At 42.7% G+C, this 27,879-nt stretch overlaps 2 protein-coding genes and 1 long non-coding RNA gene across 12 annotated transcripts in view; 2 read left to right on the top strand and 1 right to left on the bottom strand.

Annotated features, from left to right (window-relative positions):
• The first annotated feature begins 1,326 nt into the window (after positions 1-1,326).
• On the top strand, positions 1,327-27,437 carry RPE (ribulose-5-phosphate-3-epimerase). Of its 4 annotated transcripts, XM_071811266.1 has the most exons (8): positions 1,327-1,489; positions 1,599-1,678; positions 1,749-1,888; positions 2,188-2,322; positions 2,478-2,564; positions 20,419-20,467; positions 27,259-27,301; positions 27,398-27,437. In XM_071811266.1, exons 1-8 carry the CDS (start codon positions 1,368-1,370, stop codon positions 27,420-27,422), a joined length of 681 nt encoding a protein of 226 aa, XP_071667367.1. In that variant the 5' UTR covers positions 1,327-1,367; the 3' UTR covers positions 27,423-27,437. The 4 variants fall into 4 exon arrangements, with proteins under 4 accessions (XP_071667367.1, XP_071667366.1, XP_065696969.1 ...); XM_071811265.1 differs by having other exon boundaries at positions 27,259-27,437; XM_071811267.1 differs by having other exon boundaries at positions 1,346-1,478; positions 27,259-27,437.
• KANSL1L (KAT8 regulatory NSL complex subunit 1 like) overlaps positions 7,571-27,879 on the bottom strand; it is a 64,032-nt gene continuing 43,723 nt past the window's right edge. For 5 of the 7 annotated variants that reach the window (XM_071811264.1, XM_065840893.2, XM_065840895.2 and 2 more), the window contains 9 exons: positions 26,405-26,567; positions 22,411-22,509; positions 21,847-21,984; positions 19,353-19,477; positions 17,842-17,966; positions 17,247-17,301; positions 11,604-11,716; positions 9,986-10,166; positions 7,571-9,352 (listed from right to left, as the gene is read on the bottom strand). In XM_071811264.1, coding sequence (XP_071667365.1) covers positions 9,104-9,352; positions 9,986-10,166; positions 11,604-11,716; positions 17,247-17,301; positions 17,842-17,966; positions 19,353-19,477; positions 21,847-21,984; positions 22,411-22,509; positions 26,405-26,567 — 1,248 coding nt within the window. In that variant the 3' untranslated portion in view covers positions 7,571-9,103. The remainder of the gene's footprint in view (positions 9,353-9,985; positions 10,167-11,603; positions 11,717-17,246; positions 17,302-17,841; positions 17,967-19,352; positions 19,478-21,846; positions 21,985-22,410; positions 22,510-26,404; positions 26,568-27,879) is intronic. The other 2 variants (XR_010651549.2, XM_065840894.2) reach the window with 2 other exon arrangements.
• LOC139828445 (uncharacterized) lies at positions 9,106-17,236 on the top strand. The gene is made up of 2 exons (XR_011740039.1): positions 9,106-9,702; positions 15,449-17,236. It is a non-coding gene; the product is annotated as an uncharacterized lncRNA (long non-coding RNA).

Genomic DNA, 27,879 nt, shown 5'->3' on the forward strand with positions numbered 1-27,879 from the left:
AGTTTTATTATTAACAGCGATGCACAAATGAGGGAAAACACGGCTTCACTTGCAAATCCCAAGGTAGGCTGGGTTACTGGCAGTGGGGTGGAGGAGAGTTTCAGGCACAAACTGAGTAGATGGCTGGGACACAACACATACAGAATTCATGGTGCATTTTATAGAGCGACCTTTTCTGCTGAAAATGAGAAGGGAGCATCTTCCTTAATGAAAAGTAGATGCATCACCATGGTATTTTAAGGATGAGAAAAATAACTGTGATTTACTTCATTTAATTCAGTGTATGTAATATATGTCTCCATTCAGGTTGCCCACTGTCACCGGTGAACATGCAGTTAGTAAGCCATAGCAAAAACTAAAATGCCTTGTTTTAATGTCTACTCTGCTAGAAATCAATGCAGCTTATAAATGATGTAATCCGTAATTTAGCTTTATTCAGGTGGCCAGGCAGATGGCTTTGGTTTTGTTGGATGGTTGTTGAGAGAGGGGACAGGCAGACCAGTCAGCCTGTTTTCTTCTGTGTTTTACTTTCATATCAGTTGCACTTAATACTGTACTAACAGGGCGCATACAACGTACTTTAGCTGGTTTTGTGCTTTCCTCCAGTACCTCTGTAACAGAACTGGTGTATTTCTGATGTGAAGACAAACGATGCTGCTTAAATAGTGTTAGAGGCCTTAAGCGCATGTCACGCTCAACAAATGTCTGGGCTGTGCAAGTCTTGTCCATGTGTCAGTTGGTTCCATTGCCTCAGCATTTTATGCAAACGTTGTCCCGAAGACTAAATACAGAGCAGTCTGACGACAAAAGTTCGTGTTCAAGCCTCTTATGCAACACCGCGTAGCTCTCCGTTCCTGAAAGGTTTCTATACGCTGCTATGGAGACTATTTGGTGTGTGAGGTTGCGGCAGGGGGTGACCAGCCCCACTGCTGGAGTTGCGCTTCAGAGTAACAAAACACGCTGTGGGGGAACTTAAGTCGGTCTAAACAAGTGCTGGGTCTTTTGAGGGGTTTGGTTGTTTGGGGATTTTTATTTGGTTTTGTTTTTCTTTCCCCTCCGGTTCAGGCCCGTCACCCGAGGGTGGCTGTTCAGAAGGGCTTTCCGCTCCCAGCGCCCGCAGTGCCGTTGTTGGGGCACTGTGGCACAAGCCGCGGCTCTGCCGGGTTGGAGCCCGGGGGGTAGTCAGGCGGGCCCGGGCTCCCGGGAACAGCCGTTAGGAGCCCCGCAGCCCGCGGGCGGCTGAGAAGCCGGTACGGCCTCACCCCAAGATGGCGGCGGGCGGCGCGGGGGGCGCGGCGCGGCCCGCTCCCGGCCCCGGTCCCGGCAGCCCGTGCGGCGGCGCAGGCGCGGAGCGGCGGGCGGCAGCCATGGCGTCGGGGTGCCGGATCGGGCCGTCCATCCTCAACAGCGACCTGGCGGCGCTGGGCGCCGAGTGCAGCCGGATGCTGGACTGCGGGGCCGACTACCTGCACCTGGATGTAATGGACGGGTAACGGCCGGGGGCGGGCGGGGCCGGGCCGGGGGCGTGGGGGGCGGCCTGGCCCCCCCACCCCCGGCCCGGTGTGACCTGCGGGCGGGTCTCTCTCCTCGGCCCCAAGACACTTCGTCCCGAACATCACCTTCGGCCACCCCGTCGTGGAGAGCCTGCGCAAGCGGCTGGGCCAGGAGCCCTTCTTCGGTAAGGGCCGGGGGCTGCCCGGGCCGGGGCGCCGCGCCGGGCCCGGGTGCTGACTGCGCTCCCCCCGCAGACATGCACATGATGGTGGCCAGGCCGGAGCAGTGGGTGAAACCGATGGCTGTCGCTGGCGCCAACCAGTACACCTTCCATCTGGAGGCTACGGACAACCCGGGGGCGTTGATAAAAGACATCCGGGAGAATGGCATGAAGGTGAGGGGAGCATAGGCCTGGACTAGCGCACTGAGCTTGGCTTAACTAACCAGTGTGTTTCTGCAGATAAAAAAACCCACAACCCCGTTGTTTGTGGTGGTCAGAGATGGGTGCATGCAGCCCTAATGCTACTTGTGCACCAAGATTTTAGTTTAAAAAAATTTCCAGAATTTATTTAAATCAGCCTGTTCCTACTGCACTTATAGTAATTATTTGTTTAGGAGTTTGTACCCAGCTCATGCTAATCTTGCTGTGTGTCACCCTAAGGCACAGTTGGCTTTGTCTTGCCTCTTCGGCAGGTTGGCCTGGCCATCAAACCCGGCACTACAGTTGAACACTTGGCACCTTGGGCCAATCAGATAGACATGGCTTTGGTGATGACGGTAGAACCTGGATTCGGAGGGCAGAAATTTATGGAAGACATGATGCCAAAGGTAAACTGAGTTTCTCTTATTTACTGAGCTTAAAGCTAATTAACAGCATGGAGCGTAGTGCTAAAGTAGATGAACCTTGTGTGTGTAAGAAGAGATACATAACTGTACCTGCCAAGTGTGGATCTCGGAGCCTTCGTTTTTATGATGTTTCTCAGGTTCAGTGGCTGAGGACACAGTTTCCCTCATTGGATATTGAAGTGGATGGAGGAGTTGGACCTGACACCATCCATAAGTGTGCAGAGGTAAGAGGCTAAAGTGCAGCAGCATTCTCAGTCACTGCACTAGGAGACTGAAGCATCCCTTGCAAAATAAAGCTTAGGAGGAATTGCATTTTGACGGTTAGTTTTCAGAGGGAACAGTAGAAGCTTAATATGAAAATGTACTTGAGGTCAAGTCTTGTGCCTTTTTAATAGGGGCTGCTGAAGCCTCCCTTAAGCTGGAGTTGTTTTGTTTGGGTAAATAGGGGCAATGAGGAAGATTTGGGGAAGAGCTGTCTCCGAAACTTGATTTGTGGTTGTAGTTAGAGGTGTGTTACCTGTGTCCCACAAATAGCAGTGGTTTGCCCACCAGCCGAGAATTCACCGCCTCCTTATGTATGTTACCTCAAGAAGACTCTTAAAGAAATGGATCTGTTTGGTGTTATTGAGTGGGTGTTTAATGTCTTTCAGGCAGGTGCAAATATGATTGTATCTGGCAGTGCTATTATGAAGAGCGCAGATCCCAGATCTGTGATCAATCTTCTAAGGAATGTGTGTTCAGAAGCAGCTCAAAAGCGCTGTCTGGATCGGTGAAACCTACCCAAGTGCTGTTCGGGAAGGCTCTGTGCATCCAGAACCCTTATTTCTCGTAAGGGAAGGCTGGATGAGCATTAACTACAGAAAATTGTTGCTGCTGAACAGAAGAACCATTCCTTCGCTGCAATGAAGCAAGCAGCAGTGATAAACTGGCTGGCTGTCTTTCATGGTCGGAAATGCAATGGTTTGAACCCGTCTCTTGATTTTGTGGAGCCTTATTTTGTGGAACAACTTATAATGCTGGCTGGACTGAACTACAGTTATTTTTTTGCTTGCTAGAAGGGTGTGGCCATCACCACAGCACTCTCTCTTTTGGAAGAGACTAATCAAACTGCCTTCTGCTGTCTGTATTTTGTCATTTGATCTGTGCATTCCTACAAAACTTTTCCAATATCTACATTAAACACCCCTCCCTTGGTGTGGTAAGTCTCATTTAAGCTATCAAAAATGAGTGGTTTGGGGAGCAAGTTTGGGAAAAATGCTGTCTAAGAGGGATAAAAAAATCCCACAGATGCTAGACATGTTCTTCTTGTTTGTTTTTACTGCATAGCGGTACTAGACCTACTTAAGTCGAACATCAAACAAGTCAGTGCAATGTCTTTACAAGGACACAAAGTGGGAAGTAACTTTGCATTTACCTTTCAAAGAACCAGTTAAGACAGCTGTGCCTGAAATCCCTGGAAGTGATAGGAGTCCACAGAAGGCTGGTGCTTTAAAACCTTGCAGATAGTTGGAACAAACTTGTATAGTGACCCACAGCCTCCTTGGCTTGTACATGTGCCTGAGTAAATGATTAAGTTAGCAACGTATAGGATTGTTGTGTACTGCAGTGATTTCCGTGTATGTGGGTTGAAAAGCGCTGCGTGGAAAGGGCTCTGTGAAACAGCTTAATGCTCTGCTTAGTTATGAACCAGATACTTCTCATACCTGCAGTTTGCTTGTGCTGACTGCGCAGCCTGGCCTGTTGGGGCAGGTGAGAACTGAGAGTTACAACCCACTAGAGGAAGAACGGAACAGGTCATTTTTAGCTACACCTGCTTCCCATGGCTCTATCTAGTATTGCTGACTCCTTTAATATTTCATGGTATTTTTCCCTTTAAGCTGTAATTACAGAAGGGTTGCAAACCGTCTGCTGCCCGAGGGCAACAGGCCAGAAGACAGATGTCACCTACCAAATGCTGAAGAACCCCTTTTGTCTAGGCCCAGGCCCTATGAGGTGTCCCACAGACTGGCCTCTGCTCCGTGGCTGTGGAGGGAGATGGTTGTGGTGCAGCGGCAGTTGCTGCCATCAAGTAGGAGGAGCTACAATCCAGACAAGTGTCTGAAATGGCTGAACTACTTTTTTCCCGTGTGGTTAATTGTGGGTTAGGTGAACAAATGTCTTTGCTTCCTGTTTCCACTTGCAACCCCATTTGAGAACTAGCAAAATAAAAAAAATGGAGTAGTCCAGACCCACTGCACTGAAGACACCATGCAGAAGAGGTTTGCCAAAAGCAAGCTTGGGAAAGGTAATAAATAGTCAAGTGGCTGTTAGATGCATGAAAACAGCTTATTCCTGCTTCTGGAAAAAAGCCTGTGCAGAGTCTGATGTAGCACAATCACGGCTCTGGTATCTAAAATGCAGGCCAACAGCCACGAACAGGCTATGAAGATGTCAGTTTAGGATTTGAAAGTGTGGCTTTTCATGCTATTAAAAGCAGTAGGACACCAGATGTAGCATCCCTTGCCTCCTGAAGTTGACCTTAAGCTGGTTTATCAAACTATTTCTATGTGAGTTGTTTTTTTTTTTGTTTTTTTTTTTTAATTTCCCTAATTAATTTGGCAGGGGTCAGACATCCCAAAGTCATGCTAGTTAACTTGACAGTACTATGTGTTGATCTGAGCATGGAATGTTTTCTTTCACAGGTTATAGTCACTTTGTCATTGTTTTAAATCTGGTAGTTTGCACTTTAGGAATCTCTCAGTGTTGTGGGAGAGAGAGAAATTACACACACAGTATAATTACTCAAGTGCTTCTTTCTTTGGGTTTATGCAGGTGACTATTAATGTAGCAGTTTTTGACACATCTAAGGTTAAATGTGTTAGTGACCATAGAGCATCCACAGAAGGAACACTAATGATATCTGTTCTTTTAATGCTTAAGACTGTTGCAGTGTCTTGTCTGTACACATGAACAGAAGTGATCTGTGAGGCTCTATTTAGGCCTGTCTGCTGTTCTCAGTAACGTAACCCCACAGCGGAAGTGCAACAGCTGCAGGACTTGCTGAACACTGACATAAAAGAGCTGCTTGAGCAGTGTCCACAGGGCCAAATAAACCCCAGGACTGTTAGATGTTGCAGTACTCCAATAAAGCAGTTTCAGCAACACAGGAGAGTGCCGTGGTGTCAAGACCCATGGTCCAGAGCGGTCCAGTGTGATCTGACAGAGCAGAGGCTCTGTCTGCACTGGAAAACAGGATCAAAGAAACTCTGATGCAGCTGAGTAAGGCGGGGCTTGGACGTGCGCTCCACAGGATGGTACAGCACACATCCCTGAGCAAGATAAACAACTGCAGCAGACACACACACAGAGCATAATTTTAATAGGGCTTAGAAGTTTGTACTTGTGCTTACATTCCAGTAAGGTCCTGATGCAGAGATGAAGCATTTAAACCCTCATAGCAGCAGGGAGCACAACATAAGTAAGTGGCTTTAAAAAAAAAGTCTCCATTGGAAATGGAAAACAAAGCACAAGGAAAATGGCTTTCTTTTGTGAGGCTGCAACACCTGAATTTCCGGGGGGGGGGGGGCAGTAGGAGGGGGGCTTGCTGTATTTTGTTTAAGTTGGTATTTCACAATCAGCCACTGTAATACTGTCAGCCATGGCATTAGGAGCAGCACTGACAGCTGTTTGTATAGCTTAACAGCCAAACGACAAACAGGTTTGTTGTTAGTATTTTTTTTTTCTTGTTTAAAACTTTAACAAGCAAGGGCAACAAGCAGGGGTTTCTTGCACATTTTATGGCATCAAGCATGAGCCTGGCTCGGATCTCTCAGCCTGCGCCCACCACCAGCGGGTTCCTCATGACACCAGCATTCGTGCAAAACCGAAAAAGCCCTGGGACCACTGAAAAATCGCGTACCTCAGTGGCTGGAGCAAAGACGCACAGAATAGAGACAGTGTGCAGGGCACAGGGCCTGGTTTGCTGCAAGAAGATAATTGATCAGGGGTGCTGTTGGTGAGGAGCACAGCCTGGGGCTTCCCGAAAAGCATCTCCCTTGACGCGTGCACGCAGCATTCTCCATCTGCCCCTGCCAGATGAAGGGGTGCTGCAAGTAGGTGAGAAATGCAAACCCAGCCTGTTCCTGGTCATCCCTCACCTGATGGTAGGTGAGCAGCCCCATGGCGGGGGAGTGGGAGGAAGAAATGCTCTGGCGCAGTTCTCCAGCTGTGCAGTTGTTCGGGCAACTCTTTGTACAAAGGCATTTGCCATTTGCTGTCACAGGTCAAGCCAGCTGAGAGGCAGCTGTTGGAGAAGAGACCTCTGACAGTGGTGGAGTAGTGACCAAGTAGGCATTTTTATAGTTTCTCCAGGGATTTTTTTCAGTCTCCTGGCTGCCTGGCCTTTCTTTGCCTAGTGTTTTTATTCCTGCCTTGTGAGGCATGAGCTGGTTCCCACAAGGGCTGACAAGAACATCTGAGGAGCGGACAAAGAAAACATGTTTACCTTTGCTCCTATTGATAGCCCTTTGTGTGGCCCCTGCAGCTGGCAAGGTAACAAGCAGCTGCCTGAGACACTTGAGATTGACCCAACAGCAACAGAAGGATTCACCAGCCCACCAGAGCTGGGCTGGAACAGTAATGCAGGAACAGCTTTACACCCCACCAGGCTGCCCAAGCTTGGTTAATCCAGCTCCTTTTGCATGGGTTTTTCTGGCCTCATGTTAACACCCTTTCGTTCTCACCCTGCAGTCTAGAGAAACCTCTCCTCTTGCTCTGGGATTGCATTTCCATTTCCTGACAGCACCTTCAGGACACATAAGGCAGGCAGCTAGATGGTTTACTTGCTCTGCCCCATCTCTTAAATTGCAGAAATGCCTCATGCTGCCCCAGGGATCAGACAGAGCAGGAAGACCTGACCTTACACCAAAGCTAGTCTTAATGTATGGATACAGGTATGGAAAAGACCTGCAAAACATCTGAGACACGAAACATTCAGAAACCGTTTCCCAGCAGCAGATGCACATGCAGGATGAGAGAGATGGAAAAATTCACATCTGCATTCAGACACCGGGGGGACTCAGCCTCACAGCACCCACACAGCTTCAGCAGGACAGGCAAGCTCAGCGCCACTGCCATTGCTGTGTGCGCACAAAGCCGTTCTTAGGCCAAGCAGGTCTCTGTGTCAAGAGGAAGCATTACTGCTATTTCTTCACTTCTAAAAGGCCATCAAATTCAGACTACATACAACATATATAGAAATAACTTTTAATTAAAAAACCGACCTTGCATCAAAGATTATTGTATCAGACATTGAGGCAAGATTCAAGTTTAAGACAAACCAGTGTTAAAAAAGTGTTTAAAAAAATAATCAGAATGTGCAATAACCTACAATGTAGCAATAGGTTGTAGTGTTGAAACATTACCGAACTGTTTTCAGATGCCCAGTGTATATTTCCTGTCATTTTGACCAAAAAAACCCCCAACTTGACACTAAAACTGGGTCACCTGTCCAGTGCCATTCCAGATACTACATGTGGAAGAAAATTTTGCACAAAAACAGAGACTCCTATAAAATTGCCTTCAACTGTCCTACACAGAAAAACTCCCTGTTGATGGATTATACCTACATTCAATATTTAATCTTTGTTAATACCTCTTTCTTGAGATTGCAGATACATTCCAAACTATGCTATTTAGATGCAAGTTTAAACAACTTGTTTGTGTTTCCTCACTGTGAACTCGCTGGGAAATTAAAAATCTATCCGGAATCACAATGGAAAGCTTTGGGGCTCTTTTCTTTATTGGTCTTCTAGGCATCAATCACCTTTTCCTTTTCAGCTAGTCACCAAATGTCAGCATACTTATGAGACTCTTACAAGGCACTGTACAGGAACTGGAACAAGACTTTTTTTGTCTTTAACATATTAAAGCAAAATATGATGAGCCTCATTAGCTACTGAAGGACTAAGGAAGTAAGATGACCCAAAACACAATATTGTCAGAGCTGCATCACTGATTTGACCAGACTCCTCTTTCTGTTTCTCTATACCCACACAACTGAAGCAGAAACCTACCTTCTGAGTAGCAGATACATTGGCTATTGAAATGCAGCGGTCTATTGCTATCTTACTGCTGGAGGACATCTACATGAAATGTGCCCTGGCACTAGGGGAGCTGCGTGCAGATTTTAAGCTAGATGCAAAGCTTCCAGAACACCTGCTCTGAAACTGCTTGTTCTCACCTACCCTTACCTTACACGTGGGTTACACACGCCTTTAGAGAGGCAGGTTTTTGCCCCATGGTCATGCCACACAGGAAAATTATCTGAGGCTGCTGCTTCTCCCCACTATTTTTTTCAAGTAGTTTTTCTGTGTTCAGTTGAAGTTGTTGGTTAAGGTAGACAACATATCCTGCTGCACCAGAATCCACTAGAACCAGAAATGCATTTGAAAACAAACAGAACAGAAAAGGATGATTATTAACAAATGTGGCAATATGACAACAGAAAGTGAATGGTGCCAGCAATTTATGTGCGCCCACTCCCGACACTGGGAATATTAGACTTCCAGCTTGAAATAATTACTTTCTCTTGGGTTTCAGGAAGAAGAAAGTGTTGTCTTTGGGATTTATCCTGCCTGTTACAAAGCAAGAAAGAAAATATATTATATACAGCTAACATACAGGTTTTGAATTGTGTTGTCATACGCTGTGTGAACAAGAGAGATTTTACCTTACACTTTTCTCCACCTTAATTGGCTTTCTTAATGAACCACATTATTCCCTGTCACCTTTGTTTTCTTGTATTGCTGATTCCCAGGCAAACATTTTCGCAGTCTTCTGACTCTTCGGTAGATTGCTTTCTTGTTGGATGGCCATTGTCTGGCAAATCAACGGGTGTGCACGAAGTAGAGAGAGAGTCACTGGGGAAAGCTGCACTTGACATTTCAGTCTGATTTGTTATTTGATCTTGGCACAGTAAAGCTTCTACCTCTTCATCTTTTAGTGGAAAAACTCGAAGTTCCCACAGCCCAGACTGAAAGGAATCAGAAGGTTAGGAGTGAGAGTGGAAAAAGAGAAGAGAGGGGGGGGGGAAAAAGGATTTCAGTTGAGTCTGAACTGATTAGCTATGTGCAGAATGATCTGCTATCAAGTAACAAATGAGTGTCTGTCTTTACAATGTTTGCAGAGCTCTTCAGATAAAGAATATGACACTGCTAGACACCAGCTGTGAGTGGAAGCTGGCTTCGTATGGTTTTGAACTAGTAACAGAGCTACAATTGAACAGGCACAGTGCAAGAACGCAGGAAGGGGGAAGCGCTTTTCCACGGTGCCAGACTATCAGGATACCTGATGCCATAACGATCAGGCCTGTCTGGAACTCTGGTCAGTATCTCTCAGAAAAGATCCATCATCCCTGAACCCAGGGATGCCATCCTCACCTCTAAAATATGTGAATTTTTTACCTGCTAACAAAGCTTGGACTTACTTAATTCATAAAGCAAAGCAATCTAGTTCTAAACAGGAGTGCTATGTTCAGTCTACATAAACTAGGGTGACAGCCTGAGATTGTGATCATTGAGACAGGAGGGTATGTTCGGGTTCTTGTAGGTTGGAGATAGTGGTCACAGAAGACCAGAGCAGACCCGAGGCCATTGGAAGCACCCACCTTTGCTTCCTGGCTCTCCCCATAGAGTTGTGCCATCCCTGAACAAACAGAGCCGTGGGATTCTGAAGTCAGGTCAGGAGCAGGTTCAGCAGCGCCAGGCTGCAAGGCGGAGGAGCTGCTGTGATGGTCTTTCTGCACCGCATCTTGGCTGTGTCGTCCATCGGCATTTTTGCTGTAAGATCTGGGGCAGGATAAGAGACGAGTCTTAAGAGATACTTTGTGCCCCTTCACATCACCAGCAACAGTTTGGATTTTCTTTTCAAAGCATTCACTTTGTCCATGGGTGCTACCTACACTCTACTTATTTAAATCAAAAGAGCAGATGAAAATGCACATAGTTCTTGACAAGCTTGCTGTCAACAGCCAGAGCAATGCGTGCTGTGTAGAGGAGGTAGCCGGATGAAACAGGGCTGGGACAGGCACGCTCTGGTTACACAACAGCTGGTGGCTGGTCCCACTCCTGCACGTTACTCCACACACTCACTGGAACCCTAATTTTGGACTAAAGAAGTCAGTGAGCTGGGGGCTGTGCACACTCGGGGGGACACTGTGTCATTCGCAGGAGCCTGTGGAGACCAAACTGCACCATTAGCTGGCTGCGCCAGAGTAACTGGAGGAGTAACATCAGGCCCTTAGGCTCCGCCTTCCCACCTCTGCCTGGACTCATCCCCCAAAGCAGTCAAAATGATTTGGTTAATAAGATTAAACATGTTGACCTCACCTTTAATGCACATTTGAACTAGCTATAAAATACTGGCAAGCATCTTAAATGCCAGGTGGAAGTCTGACCTTGCTCATGTCAATGGCAGTTTTACTTCTGAATTCAAATAGCACTAAGATTTCACCAAGGAGTTCATAGTGTTCCAAAATGAAGGGCACATATAGGACTTGTATTTTTCAAAGGGTCTTCTTCAGTACAGTTTTCTTTAGGTTCAAAATTTCTTAAAATATCATTTCCTTAATATGCTTTAGCTCTAATTTTATTCTGCATTAAAAGCTGCTATCTTTGCATATTTATTCATGGTGTCATGGTTCACTTTAAGCCAAGAGTAGACACAAGGATATGACAGATAGCAGAAAAACTTAGCCCAGTTTTTATGGGATGCTTGTTGTCCCGACAGATTCTGCGATTTATGGGAATCACTTTCCCAGAGCCAGATTGCAGATACAACTTTATGATGTCTGCTCTCATATGCACTACTTTTTGCAAGACTTTTAGGATTTATATTTAATTCTGATGTGTTTTGCACCAGACAGTAAGCCTGTGGTAGTTTAACGTTTTCACACAGTGACTTTTTTAAGCATAAGGTCCCTGACACAGCCCAGGACCCTTAAGTAACACTTCCCTGAATGCACTGGACTTTCATCTAAGTCAGGTGAGTGAAGAAGGGCACTTGGTGGCTAAAATCACAATAACCGGGAGTGGCAGAAACCATCTGCATGGTCTTCTCTTTCCAGCCACAAAACCAAACATACCTGGTACTGTCCCTGATGAGTTAATTAATGAGCAGTGCCCTCATGTTCCAAGTTCTCTGTGACAGCATTTCTGAAACTGCTGTACCAACAACCAGCACCAGTGGTTCAACAGGAACGTTCTTACCGAAGTCAATACACTTGCCTGCTGTTCCTTCTGGGCCAGCGGCTCTGCTCCCACAGCGACCACCTTGCTCGCTCTCTTTCTTCATACTTCGTGTGACGTAAGGAAAAAACTTCATCTGACAGATCTTCTATCTGGAATGAAATACAGGGATAGCTGCTGCCATAATCATGAACATCACTAGAAACAAAGGCATCTGATATTATATATAATTCTGTAAAGGTCTGTTCACCAAACAAGAGGAGGCAACACAATGTGTGCTTGCAGTATAAAGGCACATCAAAATATTCAAGCTTACGCTCTCACTAAAGCTCTAGCATATGGGACGCTGTCACCTTCACTTTATTTTTTTGCATGCCTATGGTTAATCTGAGTGGATACAGAAATCATACCCCTCCATGCAACTAAGATATTTTTCTATATGATGGGAGGTAGAAAATTGAGAGGACAGGTGTTAATTTGCAAAATCAAGGTAGTACTAAAAGCACATACTAGAGATAAGCAAAAATTCCAGGAGTTACCCAAGGCTGCTTTAGGAGGCTGGAGGTAGCAGGATTTGCCAGGTGCTCTTTAGGCACGGAGAAATAGGTCTGAGATCACCAAGGATTCTGACAGCTCCACATAGAAAGGAACTCAGCAAACCTGAGGTGCTGCATTCCTGCTACGAAACCAAGCAGAAAATGGCTTCTGCTGTGAAGAGACCATTTCTTAGTAAATGATTTGTGTGACCCCAGTAGAGCTTAAAACTGCCCTAATGTGTGCACTTCAACTGCTCATAGCCAAACAAAAGCTGTTTTTTTTTAGGTAAAACTTCTCAAATGTAGCTACTGCGTCTGATCTTCACTTTGAGAGAGCCACCTTCGCTTTTCCCTTGGCAGCACACCAGTTTGTTCCCTAGACCTGGCAGAGTGAGGAGCACTTTGCAGCCCTTCCCCCTCGCTCCCCACACAGCTGGACACCTCCAGCACAGCTCTGAGTTATTTCAAAGTGCTCCAAACCACTCAACCTCTTCAAAGTTCACCTGAAAAGCCACGCTTGGCAAAAGCATGTGAGTGCTGCAGCCATGGATATTTGCCAGCGACTCCCAACTCAAAACCAGATGAATTCTAGGAAAGAACAATTTCTGGTCATAGGAGCTATGAAGCAGCACAGCCTGATTAGTCCTGGACAAGAATTATACCAAGAATCTGGGGGTCATGGAAAAGAAATAGAATTTTCTATAAAGCAAAATCCTTGGTGTTGTTCTGCAAGTAATAACACCATTCATCTTCTGGTTGAGTCTGATGGAATACAGAACTAAACGCAGAGTTGCCCCTGCAGTGCCAGATAGAGCGCACAATGTAGGTTATGTCATCAGCTGGAAGCGCTCCACTGCAGACAACTCAGCCCGGAGCCTTTCTGCAGAAGCCAATCTTTCCATCAAGCCTTGCAGCACTGAGGTCGTTCGTGATCATTATGGATAAAAACACGACGTATTACAAAGCATTTATGCTGCTGTCAACACTCTGGCAGTGGCCCTCTGCTTGCCAGAGAGCACGTTTCCAGCTGAGGTAGCTGATCACAAACTATGGCCCCACAGTGACATTTAACTGGGCCAACAAAAAGGATCTCCAAGACTTCAGTGTGAGCTGAATCAGCCGCAGGACCTGCTCGCTAAAACGAGCTGCCCGGTTCCTCCTCAGCCCAGCGCTCAACTGCACCGTCAGGCCAAACAGGCCTGCTTTGTTTGCCCATCTCATGACCGCTTTTTGAAGACTCCTCATTGCTTTTATTTATGTTAAACACAAACCACTTTGTTAGCTGCTCGTTTCCTTTCATGCAAGCCAACTTGAAGGGTTTCCTTCTCTCTGGAATTCACCAGCCCTCTCACTTGGATGGCATCAGTGTGGGGCTGCATCTCAGTTTAGATTCTGTTTTTTCCAAGGTCAGTGATGTATGGCATGAAAGTGAGAATTTATGAACTACAAAAGTGCTATTCCCTCAGGGAAAATGCAATATTTCCTTTGAAGTGGAAACAAAAGATAATTTTGAAAGAAAAACTGTGACTTTGAAAATACTTTTCTTAGCAAATTGCCAAAGCTTTTGATGCTGGGAAGAAACTTCATTTTTAACAAGCTTCCTTTCAAAAATCAAAGTCCATCTTCCTCTCCAAGCAAAGTTTTGAAAAATACAGAAATAAGCCTTACTGTTCCCTTTCTATAGCTGGCGATAGCAGATTTAGCTATTTGTTTATTTAAAATTAGTTTTACCCCATTCATTAAAGAATAACAAGTGATACATTTTCTTATTTAGAAAGTATTCTTAAATATAGGGATAAAATTCACATTACAGAGTAAAAGACTTCTACTTGGTTCAGGACAGCCTCTGCCCCTCCCCAGCTTTCTAACACTTTTTATATTTCCTCCACCAACTTAGGTTAATTCATATAACTAGAGAAATTTGATTCCTCCCCCACTAAGTTTAGTTCGGAAAAGAACAAAAGAACTGTCAGTTCTCAGTGGATGGATCTGGCAGTGATGTTGAGAGAAAAGACTATTAGGAAAGCCTGTTTGTGAGGCATGTCTAATGATTTCACTCAAAGAAAAAGACTTAAAGCAAACTAAGATTTGGATCTCCCCATCACATCTAGTTAAGGTACAAGACACTGTGTATGAATGTTGAATAGCACCAGGAGTATTTCTGAAAGGTTCTCAAAACAACAAAGCCTGTGTTTCGGTCTTTGGCTTCATGGGAAACACTGAGTCATAAGTGATGAAAACTTACGCAAAACTAATTACGCACAGAAGTATTCCAAAATATTTGTCATTACTAAAAGAACTACAAAATAAAACTTGAACATTACTTTACAGCTGTGCCTTGCCAGAAATTTTAACCTGGACAAAACAAAATGAAACAGGAAACCCCACACCACACCCTCCTATGCCTTAAAGCAATAACAGACTCCAAATTCCTACAGGAAACTCAAACGCTCTGTTTCCAAAAAACCCTAAGTATTTTTAGAGCTAGTAATAGAGCAGACAGATAGTAGATTAAATTTTGCATTGCCCAACTGTTATGATTGTCCTTGTAGAGCAGAATTTCCAGAAACAAAAATAAGGCACCTGAAAAAAGTAAGCTTTTTGTACTCAAATAAAGGCATGGTGCATAGGGCTGATTTTCACGAAGTGCTGAGTTCCCGTCCTTGGAAGTGTGGCTCCTGTAGAGCATGACTGGTTTGGGACCCCACATTGTTTTGTAACTTGTGGAAACTCTGGGTGCAAGTCTATTGCACGGATGAAGGTTGTTTCATTGAAAGCCTTCAAATGAACAACAGAGAGAAGCAGGGGGAGAAGATAACAAGTGGAAGAAATCCCTAACTGCTGGTTCACACAAAGACCCCTCCAAAAGTTTTAAATTTAGCCATGCAGAAGACAGGCAAAAAAGAAATTAGGATGCAGTAGCACCACAGGATGCTCTGCAGTGGAAAGCAAAGGAAAAGCTTACTTTATATAAGAGCGGAAAGTGCATTTTGCCCTCTCTTGTCCTTCACGAATGATCTAGTGAAGCTTGCTTTGATTTCAGTACAAGGAACAACTTCAAGAGTGTCAGAGTATGAGTGCAGCAAATGCGAAAGGTAACGCTGCTATTTTCTCATGTCTTTTTTCAAGGTTGCTCAATAACAAATCCAACTCAGACTAAAACCTAATGCAAGGAAGTAGAAGAATTCCCATCAGACAACCACCTTTTCTCAGTACTCTGAAAAACGTCCAAACCAATTAACACGATCCCCATAGAATGGGAGAAAATTGGCAAAGGATGATTTAGACAAACAAGATCTTTAGCATTTTTCTCTTGTCTGACATCTCTCCTCTCATTCTACCCAGCAGCTGACAGACAATACAGGAGCAGTGGACCACAGCGGGAAGCAAAGCTGCTTTATTGTGAACTCAAGTTATTTCCTGGCCAAAGGATGAATCATACAGGATCAACTAGTCATGCCAAATACAAATGTACTGGGCTACTAAATGAGTGATCAGCCCAGGAGCTTCAGAGTGTCACCTTGAAGCACCTTCAGCAAAATACTTTAGCAAAGTACGTGGGACAAGTCATCTGTATGGGATCCAAAATCTAAATAAGAAACCCACCGAGTCCTCCAAGTCCGTCTCTCAAAGCCCTGAAGGCAAATCACTGTTGAAATTCTTTTTTTACCCCACAGATACCAGGGCGAAGAGAGAGCAATGAACAGGGACTCAAGGGACAGTGTGCCCTTGCTTCCTTATTAGTTATTCTCCAAATGGTTTAATTAAATATCCCTGCAGTAGAGTTCTCCTGTGTATGTAATTTGACCTTCTCACTAGAAAAGAAGATCAGGCGTGTTTCCTGCTAGCAGAGATGGTATCAAACCAAAAGGCGGTGGTGGAGGTGACATAAATCAGACTACCAGATTTCACAAGATTTCTCAAGTGCGTGAGAAAGGGCAAGGACAGAGTAAGTTTTTCACTTCTGACCCAGAAGTATTGTGCCAAAAGAGTGCAACTACACCAGGCAGGGAGCTGAGACCATGATGGCCTCCAAAAGGGAAGGGTCATTTCCATGGGGCAGGCGGCTACAGAGCTAGTAGCTCTGAGGAAGCTAGTGCCAGAGTGGAGAGTGTATTTTCTGCCCCGGGGGAGTGGGATAATAATTTAATTTCTTTACTGTGTTTTGCATAACCTTCTGTGCTGCTGCCCAAGTGCAATCTTTTTCTACTACTAAGGCATCTAAAGCCTGGTTGTAGAGATTCTCTGAAAAAGAAGCCTGAGAACAGACAATGTGGATCAAGGTGAATGTAAGTCCTACATTACAACAGCAGATAGTGGCCTACAGCAGAGATTGGAGGGAGACCAGAGATGTCCAAAAGACAGCAAAACTGGCAGGTTTCTGGAAAAGGAGCCACAAAAATACTGGAAGGGCAGAAAACCTGCTCAGAGACCAGACCTGCCGGTATGTTCACACTGGGATTAGGAAATGCCTTGATGCCCTGATGAGGGGAGAAAGAGAGCCCCAGCTGCAAAGTCCACAGACATTCCCTGAAAGAAAAAGGTAAATTCTTATGTCTAGAAGAAACAATCCTAGCACCTGATGTGCAAACTTGGCTCAACAGGCAAGCAGGAGGAAATGCTGAAGGTTACGTTGTTCCTGACAAAGCAGAAAGGAGAAAAATTTTCTCCTGACAAGAAGGTTACAGGAAAATGAACAGTGAGAAAAAAATACAGGAAACCTGCTGGGCCTACAGGCAAAATGCCAAATTCCCTCCTGAAGAGCAAGAGGCTGTGGCAACTGGCCATCAAAGAGGACGAGAGAGAAGGACAGATGTTCTCACACAGGTAGCCCTGACAGCTGCACTGGGAGACCCAGCATCACAGTGCCCAGGAGCTGGGGGTGGAGACTTGACCAAAGGCAGCTTTTGGGATCACGAAGCATGCTGACAGTAAGGGACAACAGTTATTAATGCAAATACTCACATTTCTGTCACATAACATATGGTCGAGTAGGTTGGGATACTTAATACTTGGTTTTTGAAATTTGAAACTTACCATTATTTGCATGAAGTCAGTAACTTTGGAAGATATATACCAATTATCCCAATTATATACTATATCTAGTTTAATTAAAAACTGGTGGTTTAATTAAAATACAGCCTACCTCTTCTTCATCTGTAGGAGATCCTTCTAAAGGTTGGAGTTCAATAACTCTCCAGCTAGAAATGAGACAAGAAAAGTAGAATTAGTCTACATAAAAACTGTTTCATTATTTCAGCAGTAGAGACAACTCTTCTGTTTCTACACTATCTTGTTAGTTACTCCGTCTTCAACACTGCTTGTGCTTCCAAATTTCTTCCAAATAAAATAATCATATATTTAAGGTGCTGATAACAGATGCCCAAAATTCAGACTTTCCTTTCCCAACCAAGTATCTAACTTTTCATTTTGCCAACAGAGTCTTTAAGCTATCCAACAGACAACTGTTAGCTTTACAATATCCAATTGTTAGCTTTAAAGATAATATAAAAGCAAATACAAATCAGACACTGGAAATACGGAACAACCGCATTTAGCCATTTCAGGCAATTTGCTATTCTAGTAAGGCACTGAATTACAGCACAGGAGATCAGTTACTCTGTTTTAGCAATCTAAAGATGTTCTCTTAAATTGTAATTATAAAATTATCTAACTACATGTTAACCTTCTCATGTTCATTTTGGTATCTTCTCTGCAACTAAGGAGGTCAGTGAACAAACCTTGGGGTGAGGATTTCTTTATACTGTAGCTTCTCCAGCTTTGATGGTGCCACCAGCGACATTGGAATAACAATGTTGTCTATATCATAGGAGCTCTCACTTCGCAACCTCCTCCTTGAGCTATGCTGTGTAACGTAATCAATACAAGAGGAGATTCATCAGCTCTGATCATAGGAACTACATGTTAGCCAAGAAACATAAGAACTGCACAAGGAGAAAGTATGTAACTTGAACACATGTTCTAGGGGCTTAATGACTTCTGACTTCCCCCCCGCCTCCTCCGATAGAATCTCAATAAATCGTACAATTATCTCATCTCTGAGATTTACTTCTTGCTGGCGTAACTCTTACTAAAATCAGTGGGAGTTGCCTTTCCCTGATTTCAGTTACAGTTAATTCTGAATACTTATGAGAAATCTAAAGTTGATGCTGCCTTCCAGAATTATTTCCTAACCTGTAACCCAAGTGGTTCTTCAGTGTGATACAATTAAGAATTCCAAAAGAATGAAACTACATTTAGCAGTGAAGAGCAGCCTACATGGAAAGTGGTTTTCTGAAAGGTGTGCAACAGACAGAAACTGGATTTCTTTGCTATGATCATACTGAGATTCATGGTGGTGTCCTCTGCCCACTAGTGCATGGAACCTACAGGGGTCAAAAACTGAAGTTCCTGGATTACAGGAGAAAGTTTAGTTTTAAATCATGATACATTCCATATGACAAGATCTCAGTTTTTAGCTGAATGTTAATGGAAGCAGTCTATTCTAAAATGCTCATTTAGGCATTCATTGATGAAAGTCTGTTCAAGGAAGGGGAAAAAAGGAGGCGCGTGCATTGTCAAAACCACGTGGAGTATGCAGATCTGGACTCAGGTCTCCAGGAGTCATCACCCGACTGAAACATGACAATGCCCAGAGCACCAGTGTACCACTATGCTTAGCAGAATGTGGGACTGAAACCTGACTATTAGTATTAAATTCTCAATGAATTACAGTAAAACAAAGATTATTTCTGCAGGGAACCAGAGCTGTGCTGCTCCTCAGCAAATTTATATACCAGAGACTTTGCCTGTAGTTCCACACAAAAGGTTTTACATAGCGAAGCTGAGGGTTAAGAAGTTCTGTGACTATATTTGCACGGTGAGGTCATTTTATGTAGCTGCACCAAGAAAAAAAGGTCATAAGAGCCCTTGTGTAAAATTTGGAACATAAATCACAGTGTATTTAATGAAATTTAGAAAAAAAAATTAAAAATGAAAGGCCCAGTGCCAATAAACTAAACTGACACTCCAGTTATGTGATCTGCAAAATTCTTTTACAAGCGAGTCACCTGTTTTAGGAACGCCACATACTCAATCTGAAATAAGTTACTTCATGTAATCCACTCTAAAAATGCTCTGTACTGTAACTTTACACTAAATTAGACATAAAAGGCATGTGTTTCATGATCATTAATTTGCACAACTCTCTGCTGGTGTTTCAGTTAAGACAGTGAAACATTTTTTGGTTTACCTGTGATGAAGTGCTGTGAGTGGGCTTAGACATCGCACTGACATTGGTCACGGCAGCAAAACTGCTCTGGGATTCCGGTTCTGCATGTTGAAAGGAGAACGTCTCAAATCTAGCATTATGTTCGCCTATCACAAAAAATAATAATTGAAAAATGGATACCGACTGTTGTCTATTAGACTAAAGATATTTTTCCATATGGTAATAGTAAAGTAATTTCTAGAAGCCCAGAGCTAACCACTTATGGTTTAACAAATACTAAAAAAAGCCATCTAAATAAACACTTGTTACTCATCCTGTCATTGTTGTTCCACAAAACTCATCCCTCTCCTTCTACGAGGGATTTCTTCTCATGGAATCAGCTTCATATGGGCAAATCATGCTGCCTTCTCTTTTTTTGCAAGCTGCTATGGACTACACACACAGCAAACACAGGGAGACTGAGGGGAACACTCCTCGCTGTCCCTAACAGCGCTGCCCTCGCTGGGCTGCATCTCACTGACGTATCAGTTCACTAAGCCCTCACTTGCGGTTTCTTCCTTGATTAATGATAAAACCAGCAGCAAGGGTAAAAAATAAAATTACTTTCTAGATCTTCATGTGGTTCACTGCTCCAGACAAACTGTAATTCTTGTTTACTCTTATTCAGTCCCAGTGTAAGCAGCATTTAGGGGGATTCAGAATTTAACCACTTGTGTTCTGCTTTCCTTCTACCTTAATTTCCAGTAAGAAAAGAGAACTCAGATTTAATAAACCATCTAATAAACAGAATCAGTGTATTCCATCATGGAAAAAGAGGTAAGGCTGATCCTAATGACTGGATTGCACAGGCTGGGTCAAGGACATGAACTCTCATCTACAAGGCAGCTCTGCAACTCCCTGGCACACAGCTTTTATTTTTGGCCTTGTTCATCAGGCTGACCTTCCCCATGGATAATTTCTCCTAGACAGAGCCCAAATTAGGAATAAATATGTAGTACTACACCATAGCACTAATAAGCTAGAACTGCTGCTGCTACTCACGAATACACATCCTCCTGATAAAAGATTGCTTTTTTTCTTCTATTAGCTCAAAGAACTAAATACTATTGGCAGAAGACAACTCGTGACTTCTAAAGGTTTGTAGTAATGAGTTCTCTCTCTTTCTAGTGCTCCCAAGTGAGTCTAATTGTTGACCTCAGTGTGTGTGACTCTATGCTTAGGGAAACAAGCTGGTTGCAAGAGTCAGCATCTGCCTTTTGGGGAGCAGCGACCGGCTGGGGGAGCGGGTGGCATGGAAAAAGCATCGCTGGAGAGAGGGCACAGGGCTCGAGAGGAGGCTGTGCAGCAACACGGAGGGCTGGCGTGCGTAGAGGGAATGATGCGGACAAAACCAGCTTCATGTAAATCAGAGACCAAAACTGCCTTTTACTGTCCTGTAACTTTCTAATCAATAGATGGTTTTGGTTTGCGGTTGTGGCTTTTTTTTGGTTGTGGGTTGGTTGCCTGTTGTTTTTCTTCTTTTTCTTCTTTTTTAATAGATCATAATTTTTTGTCGAATCTTGTCTGCAGTAATTCTCATATCTCCACCTCTATTGCAATATTACACTAGCAGTTTTACCTGGATATGCAACAGAAGTATATTTTTTCCGGGACGTTAACACATCATTTATATCTTTTAATTATTTTTTTAGGAGAAATTTTTAAATTAACATAGTTTGTCCTCTTAACTCAGTGATGTATCTTCTTCAACTGTCTTGTGAGGAATTTAGCCAAAAGTTTGCTAAAAGTTCACATAAATGAATTTGTAACAGAATCTGTTAGGTTTCACATTCTAATAGCCTGGAAAGGTAAGATGATATTTATCTTTACAATGGTATATTGAATTTTTTGTCCCTAAATTATCACATTATTCTACAGAACTTTCAGGGCACTTTCTATTAATTTACCACGTAAAGTAGAGATTCAATGGCTCAAAATACAAAGATAACAATGGTGAAAACACGAATTATAAGCACTGACTACCCACAAGTCCTCATAACAGTCTGGAAGGAAACCAGACCCACAGTATATGACAAATGAAACATAGCTGACCACAGATGCCAGAAATAGTATATGTTTGGTTGGGCACATGATTTGACAGATAACTTTGTGATTCAGTCTGTTTCGCTGACTACTATAAAAAACCTCTTCATATTAAAAATGACACCCAGTATTAGAAAAAACACAGTTGGACTGCTGAGCAGTTTCCTTTAAGAGTATTCCAAAAATAAAATACAGAAGCTTGTCTCTTTTTGTAACATACTCAAGAAGAAAGAGAAGGATTGCTGTGCTTTAAAATAGCAGATTATTTTCATGACATCCCAAGTTCATTTCTTCACTCATGGAAAGTTTCCTAACTGTATCTTTTTTGGAGACAACTTAAAATTAATTCTCAAAGCCCAGTGATAATGAAGTCATTTATACATTACACACTTTAAAAGAAGTAGTGCTGACTTCAGCAATGCCATTCTCTCACCTACTGCTGTCTCACTCAGATGTCTCTTCTTTCTTCCTTCTGACAGCTGGTCTGATGTTCCGGACACTGACTGAGATTTGGAACTAGATAAACAGCCACTGCTCCATTGCTTGACAGAAACATTATGTTGATTATAGTCTACAACAGAAAATGCATGTATCAAGCTGAAAACTTATGTTCCATTGGTGTAATTTACAGGCAATCTTAACTGCTAAGCTATTTATAATGGAAAAAAAACCAAAACAACAGACTTCTGATAGGAATCCAAAAAGCAATCAGTACTGCAGTGAGGCACCTGTGTCTGCAGAGAATCCATGGTCCAAACTGCCCCCACTTGTATTAGTGCCCTCCTTGGCTCTGATGGGATCATTTCAGTGCAACAAAGGAGAACGTGATGCTGTGGTCTGGGAAGAGATTCCTCTTCCACCTAAAGCCTTAGCCAGTTACCTTCTCTGATAACCTGATTTGTGGTAAGTTCATAAATTGAATCTTTTCAGGGCAGAAAGTACTGGCAAATAAATGAAAAACAGTCTTGCAAATATTAAAATGTTTTGCTTCACATACCATTGTCTGGAGATACTCCCAAAGATGATGTATCAACAGGTTCTCCTTTGATGTCATCCTTCCTTAATAATGTTTCAAAGTATAGGTGAAGAGGAATATCTATTAAAAAAGAGAAGTTCAAATGGGGACTGTATCAGAAAGATGGCAACCTATGAGCATCATCATCAAAGGTCTAGGAATTGATTCCACAACATTATGTGAAATCTATGAGTGATATTGCTGCCCTGAGTCCTTCAGCTCATGAAGAACATCAGCGCTCAGTAACTCCTGCAAAGATCGATCTCTTGTCTAAACAGCAGTGTCTTCACATGGTCAAAATGAAGACAATACAGGAAAGCATGTCCTGAAACTGGTGAGACCAGAGGAAAACTCAGTGACAATATCCCAAAAAAGCCCAGCCAGACATTTCAAAGAAGTGATTTTTGCATGAGTAAGAAAGAAAGAAAAGAAAATTTGAGGCAAGGCAATTATTGTACAAGTGCCATCCACTATAGGCAAAGACCTATAGTCTTTCCTATCAGTTATCTGATAATCTCCAGTAATTGCCTGTAGGTAAGAACTCAGGTTACTTGTATTTCTATTAACGGGAAGTGAGAGTTATGCCACGGTAAAAACAAATCCATTTTTAGCTGCGAAGCCGCACTGCCATAACGTGCTCAACAAGGTAGGACTCAAGCCTAAGGAACACTTCTAAACAAATCCCAGTGCGGCCACACACGCTTAGTAGATGAACAGCTTTTTTTTTTGGTGTTCAAAACTGAAGTAAGAAAGAGCAACACTGTCTTACTATGGAATAATCCATGCTCCAGAATTTTTCTTCATGAAATGAAACTCTGGAGGGTAACAAGTGAGAATAAGACTGGGGTCTTCCCGTCTTGACCAACTGCTGCACAAAACCTGGCACAGCACAGAGCACACAGAGCACTTTTCTTGTAACCTGAAAAGGCTTCAGTTCGGCCTTTTGGGTACGAGTAATTAATGCTTTTGGGAATTGTTACTGCTGGGAGTCTAGAGGTAATTTCAAGGTACATTCCTTCTTTCTCTCTCTGGGAAAGGCTACAGCAAGACAATGTAATTAATTTCCGGAGGGAGTTCTAACCCAGAATTAGTCTGCAAAACATCTCAAGTGGTAAGGGATTTACCCACTGTTGCAAGGCAGGAAGGCTTAAGAAAAAGAGGTCTCTATCTGAAAAGCCATTTTGAAAACCAAATTACGTGAAAGAAGAGAAATTAAATAGAAATAAATATGTAAACATAAGAGGCACACTAGACAACCACCACATTCAGAATGAGAAGGGGACCGAGGGGAGGGTCGAAGGGTGGGCTTTCAACTACTTTTATTTACACCCAACCTGAGCCTTGTGTGCCTTCAGGACTTCCCAGGACAGAAACTTTCAACATATTTTGCTAACTAAAAAGAACAATTTATTTCAATTTGATTTGGATCTAGTTAGGTATTTTGTCACAAGACTAAAGGTGACCTGGTAAAAGGTTTTTTCCTCCAAGGCTTTTGCTGTGCTTCCTATTCTACTTCTGAATAAAACATAAAGAAGGTCTGACAGGTTTATTATCACAACATTTAGGTAAAGAAATAAACAAAACATTTCTCCCCTCTTTTTTGTGGTTCTTTATTTTTGTTTGTTTGTTTTCCCCCCCTGGGGAACCACCTGGATGTCTCAGATTTTTTTTTATGTGCTCCTGTATCTTAATCAAAAGAGCAGGAGTGTTTGTTCATCCACAAGATAGGTGCAGAAATACCAGAAATGCAAACTTCTGGTATTTCTGCACCTTTTGTATCTAAGAAATGCAAACTTCTTAGATACAAACTACAATTTTCCAGTTATTGGGGTGCATGTTTCAAGAGGTGCATTTATGTTTGAGGGATGCTGCAATCACTGACATATTTTTGTTCAAGACCCTTGGTAATCTGGAAGCTCTAAAGGCAAGACCTGGAACCGTAAGGACAATTATGCTTCCAGAAGTGAGTACAAAAGCAAGCCAGTCCCTCTACAATATATTTACTCGTTTGTCTGCAAGTTATGATTCTTTTTTGAAAGTAAAAACCAAGAGAGTAACTACTTTAAAAGTAAAAAACAAAGTACAAGAGAGAGCATATGAATCTTGAACTTGAATCCCCATCCTTGCACATCGAAAAAAATCAAACTCCCAGAGTTTTAAAAGGGATCAAATACCAATAATATTTTTTAACACACAGAGGAAAATAAAACAAAACCCTTTTCTTCTACTCTGCTGACAAACCTTTTTTATTCAGCAGAGAGTGATAAAAGATACAGGCACACCACAAGCAGTATTTTAACAGAAGTTATCCCTCTGGAAAGGGATACCTAAGCAAGCTGAATCAGGCTACCTGACCAAGTTGGAAAATTTCTAGCATGCATTTATTCACAATAATTATTTCATATGGAAGAAAATTACAGACTAGCAGCCTTCACGAGGAGGCAGAGACAGCAAAATACACAGAGCACAGAACAGAGCATGAATTTAGCCTCCCTCAAAACCAAGGGCTGCATCTGAGCAGGAGATAGTAGGTCTAGCACTTTTTTTCCTGTCTCAACTATTATTAGCAAGGCTAAAGCTCCTTGAAAAGAGAACAAGTATTCCTCAAAAAAAGATGTTATCAGAATGAAGCTAAAAACATTTTTCTTCCACCAGCCTGACAAAGTGACCAACAGTAGCCACAATGCAATCCAAAGCCTTTCAGTTTTCTTCATGATGATTAATCTCTTTTTTTTGAGAAAATAAGATGTCAATATTCTTGTTAAACTTCCTAGTCTTCCTTAAGAGTCAGGTAGGAATGCACACAAGGGGCACAGCCTTATATGACTATCCTTGAACAGGCTTCTAACCGACTGGCTCCTGCCCAGCCGGGCTGTCAGGGTCACAGGGTGAGTGATGGAGAGTGTGTTTCAAGAAGGAAGATTTAAGACGGGTTTTTCTCTCCTCTCCACACAGCCCTGTTGACTGCGAACTTTGCTGTTGCACTCTTGGAGTGAGTGTTCCATTTCCCCTGTCTGCTCCTCAAAATCATCTCCTGTTTACCCCACACATGAGATGTAAACCCTTGTAAACCTGCAAGAGCTCAGACCTTCTAGGATTCCATGTCCACACTTGGGTCTTCTCTTCCAGCCTGTGACAAGTTGTCCAAACCCAATACTTACTTTAATCCCTGACTTCCTAATACCAGGCTGAAGCATCTACACTGTCATTCTAGGCTTGATTAAAGACTCAAACAGTTCAATGGAAGTCCCAGCCTCACATTCAGGATTGTTTTGTGGCAAAGATCCCCTCAGAACAGCAGAAATCCTGTATGGGTCAGCAACTACCTGGAAACAGGTTTTTCCTAAAATTAGAAATAAATAAATCTAGAAGTATGAATCCCTTGTGTTGCTAAGAGCATTAAATACACTATTTTGAAGCCCCAAGTGCTGTCAAGTTGCACCTGCACTAGTTTCAGGGCTAATAACAGTCACAAACAACATCATCTGTATTATTGTTCAAAAAGATGAAAGAATCAGATGACAGAAACCATAAACTTCAAAGATCACCAAAAAGGCTGACTATCACAAAAACAATGAGAAACCTAAATAAAGTTTTTTGGCCCTAGTCCAAAGGGCCTGCACTGAAAGTTCCTTATGAAAAGAACATAACCAAGGTATTGTAGTCTTTTGGCAAAAGCACCATCTAAAGGACAAGCAGACACACTATAAAACATGCAGAAAACACCTTTTCCCTGACCACTGTTTCTTGGTTGTAATCACATCACTGGTACAGGAAAACTAGACAGTGTGTTTTTCAAATGTCAGGATGAAGTTAAGATTTTCATTTAGTCTGAACTCATGTATTTTGCTACTGTGAGGTTTTCTGTAAGAGAACTAAGTTCTAAAAATCCCTCAAAAGAAAAGTTACTCCATAAACTCTGCAGCTCTCACAAGCACAACCACTGCCTGTTAGAGGCACAGCGTTTGATACTTACCTGAGGGGAATGATAAGACCGGATGGAAGGAAGAGTCCAGCTCTTGCACATAATCTAGTATTTGAGATTCCATGCTGTACTCACTACTGTTCAATGCGGAGGCTGGCATCATACATGGTAACTGAGTTTTATACGAGAAGGAGGCATCTCTAGATGGCAAAGTCTGCAAGGATATACAGAAACAAAGGTTAACGTCTCCTTTACTCTCTTCCTTCACATTAGACCAGAAGGCGAAGAGTGACACTCTTCAATACGGGAATGGGAAAAATATCCCTACGAACTTCACATAGTCCAAATATGACTTATCTTCACTTGTCATGGGCTGTAGTGCACAATACAAAGAACACAAAAACCCCTTCAGTTAGGGCCAGGAAACAGTTGTCCAAGTTTCCAGAGAAAATGTAACTGTTTCCAATCATTACTCTGATATATCCTATGACAAATAAACACCCCTTAAAATTCCAATCCAGCACAACAGGCATGATATAGATGCACAGACAAAACTAACACCAGACTAAATTACAGGGGTCTCCTCCGTTTATCCCCTTAGTCTTACTAAGATTCTTAGTATCAATATCTCTAGACAGTTTGAGCTCATATATTTTGATGCAAGACACAAAATTAAACATTTTGAGTACACCATGTACTTACATGAAGCAAGATGGGAAGTCCTTACCTTATAATAATTTAAGTATCAGATAACCAACACAAACAGAAGAAGATACATAGCAATAAACATGGAGAGGGACGCACTGAGGATTAATAGGTAGTAAGAGGAAATACTAGAAAGAGGAAAACTGCTGGAGAAGACCCTGATGTGGTGTGATGTTGTCTCTAATTTTTTTTTTCCACAGGAAACATCAGCAGTCCAAAATCCACCTTCACCTCCATCGACAGGTGTGTATGCACAAGTACTTCCAACTTAATCTGGAAAGAATTCCTTTCTAGCCCAGGACTCCTTCAAATCAATGCTCTGTTATTTTCCTGTGACAGACATATGGGACTCTTCATCTGTTAAACTTTAAACATCCATGAAGTGTTGGCAGAACTGGAACCTGTGTTTGGAAACACTAGAGGAATAAATGCTAAAGCAAATTTAATGTTTCCCATTATATGGACCATTAAACTAAAGCTTAAAGAGGTTTTCAGTAGTTGCTCTACCTTTGATGCAATACAGGCTTGCTTTCCAAAAATGCACAACAGCATACTTCCCCTTGATACTTGTCTTGTAGAAAATGAACTGGTTTCCTGATTCTCCACTATTTAAGCTGCTATTGCACCCTCTCCCTTTTTTTTTTTTAAACTTAATCTACATTACAATAAATAATTGCCTCATTCTTTAAAAAGAAATCCCCAAACACTAATCAGTAAACTTACCTAGAAAATATATAGATAAGACCAACACATACTGACATCCAGTCCCTTAGTCCTATGTTGTTTTTTCTTGCTTTAATTCACTTCAGTCCCAAACACAT

The sequence above is a fragment of the Patagioenas fasciata genome, chromosome 7, assembly GCF_037038585.1.
Source record: "Patagioenas fasciata isolate bPatFas1 chromosome 7, bPatFas1.hap1, whole genome shotgun sequence".
NCBI lineage: Eukaryota > Metazoa > Chordata > Aves > Columbiformes > Columbidae > Patagioenas > Patagioenas fasciata.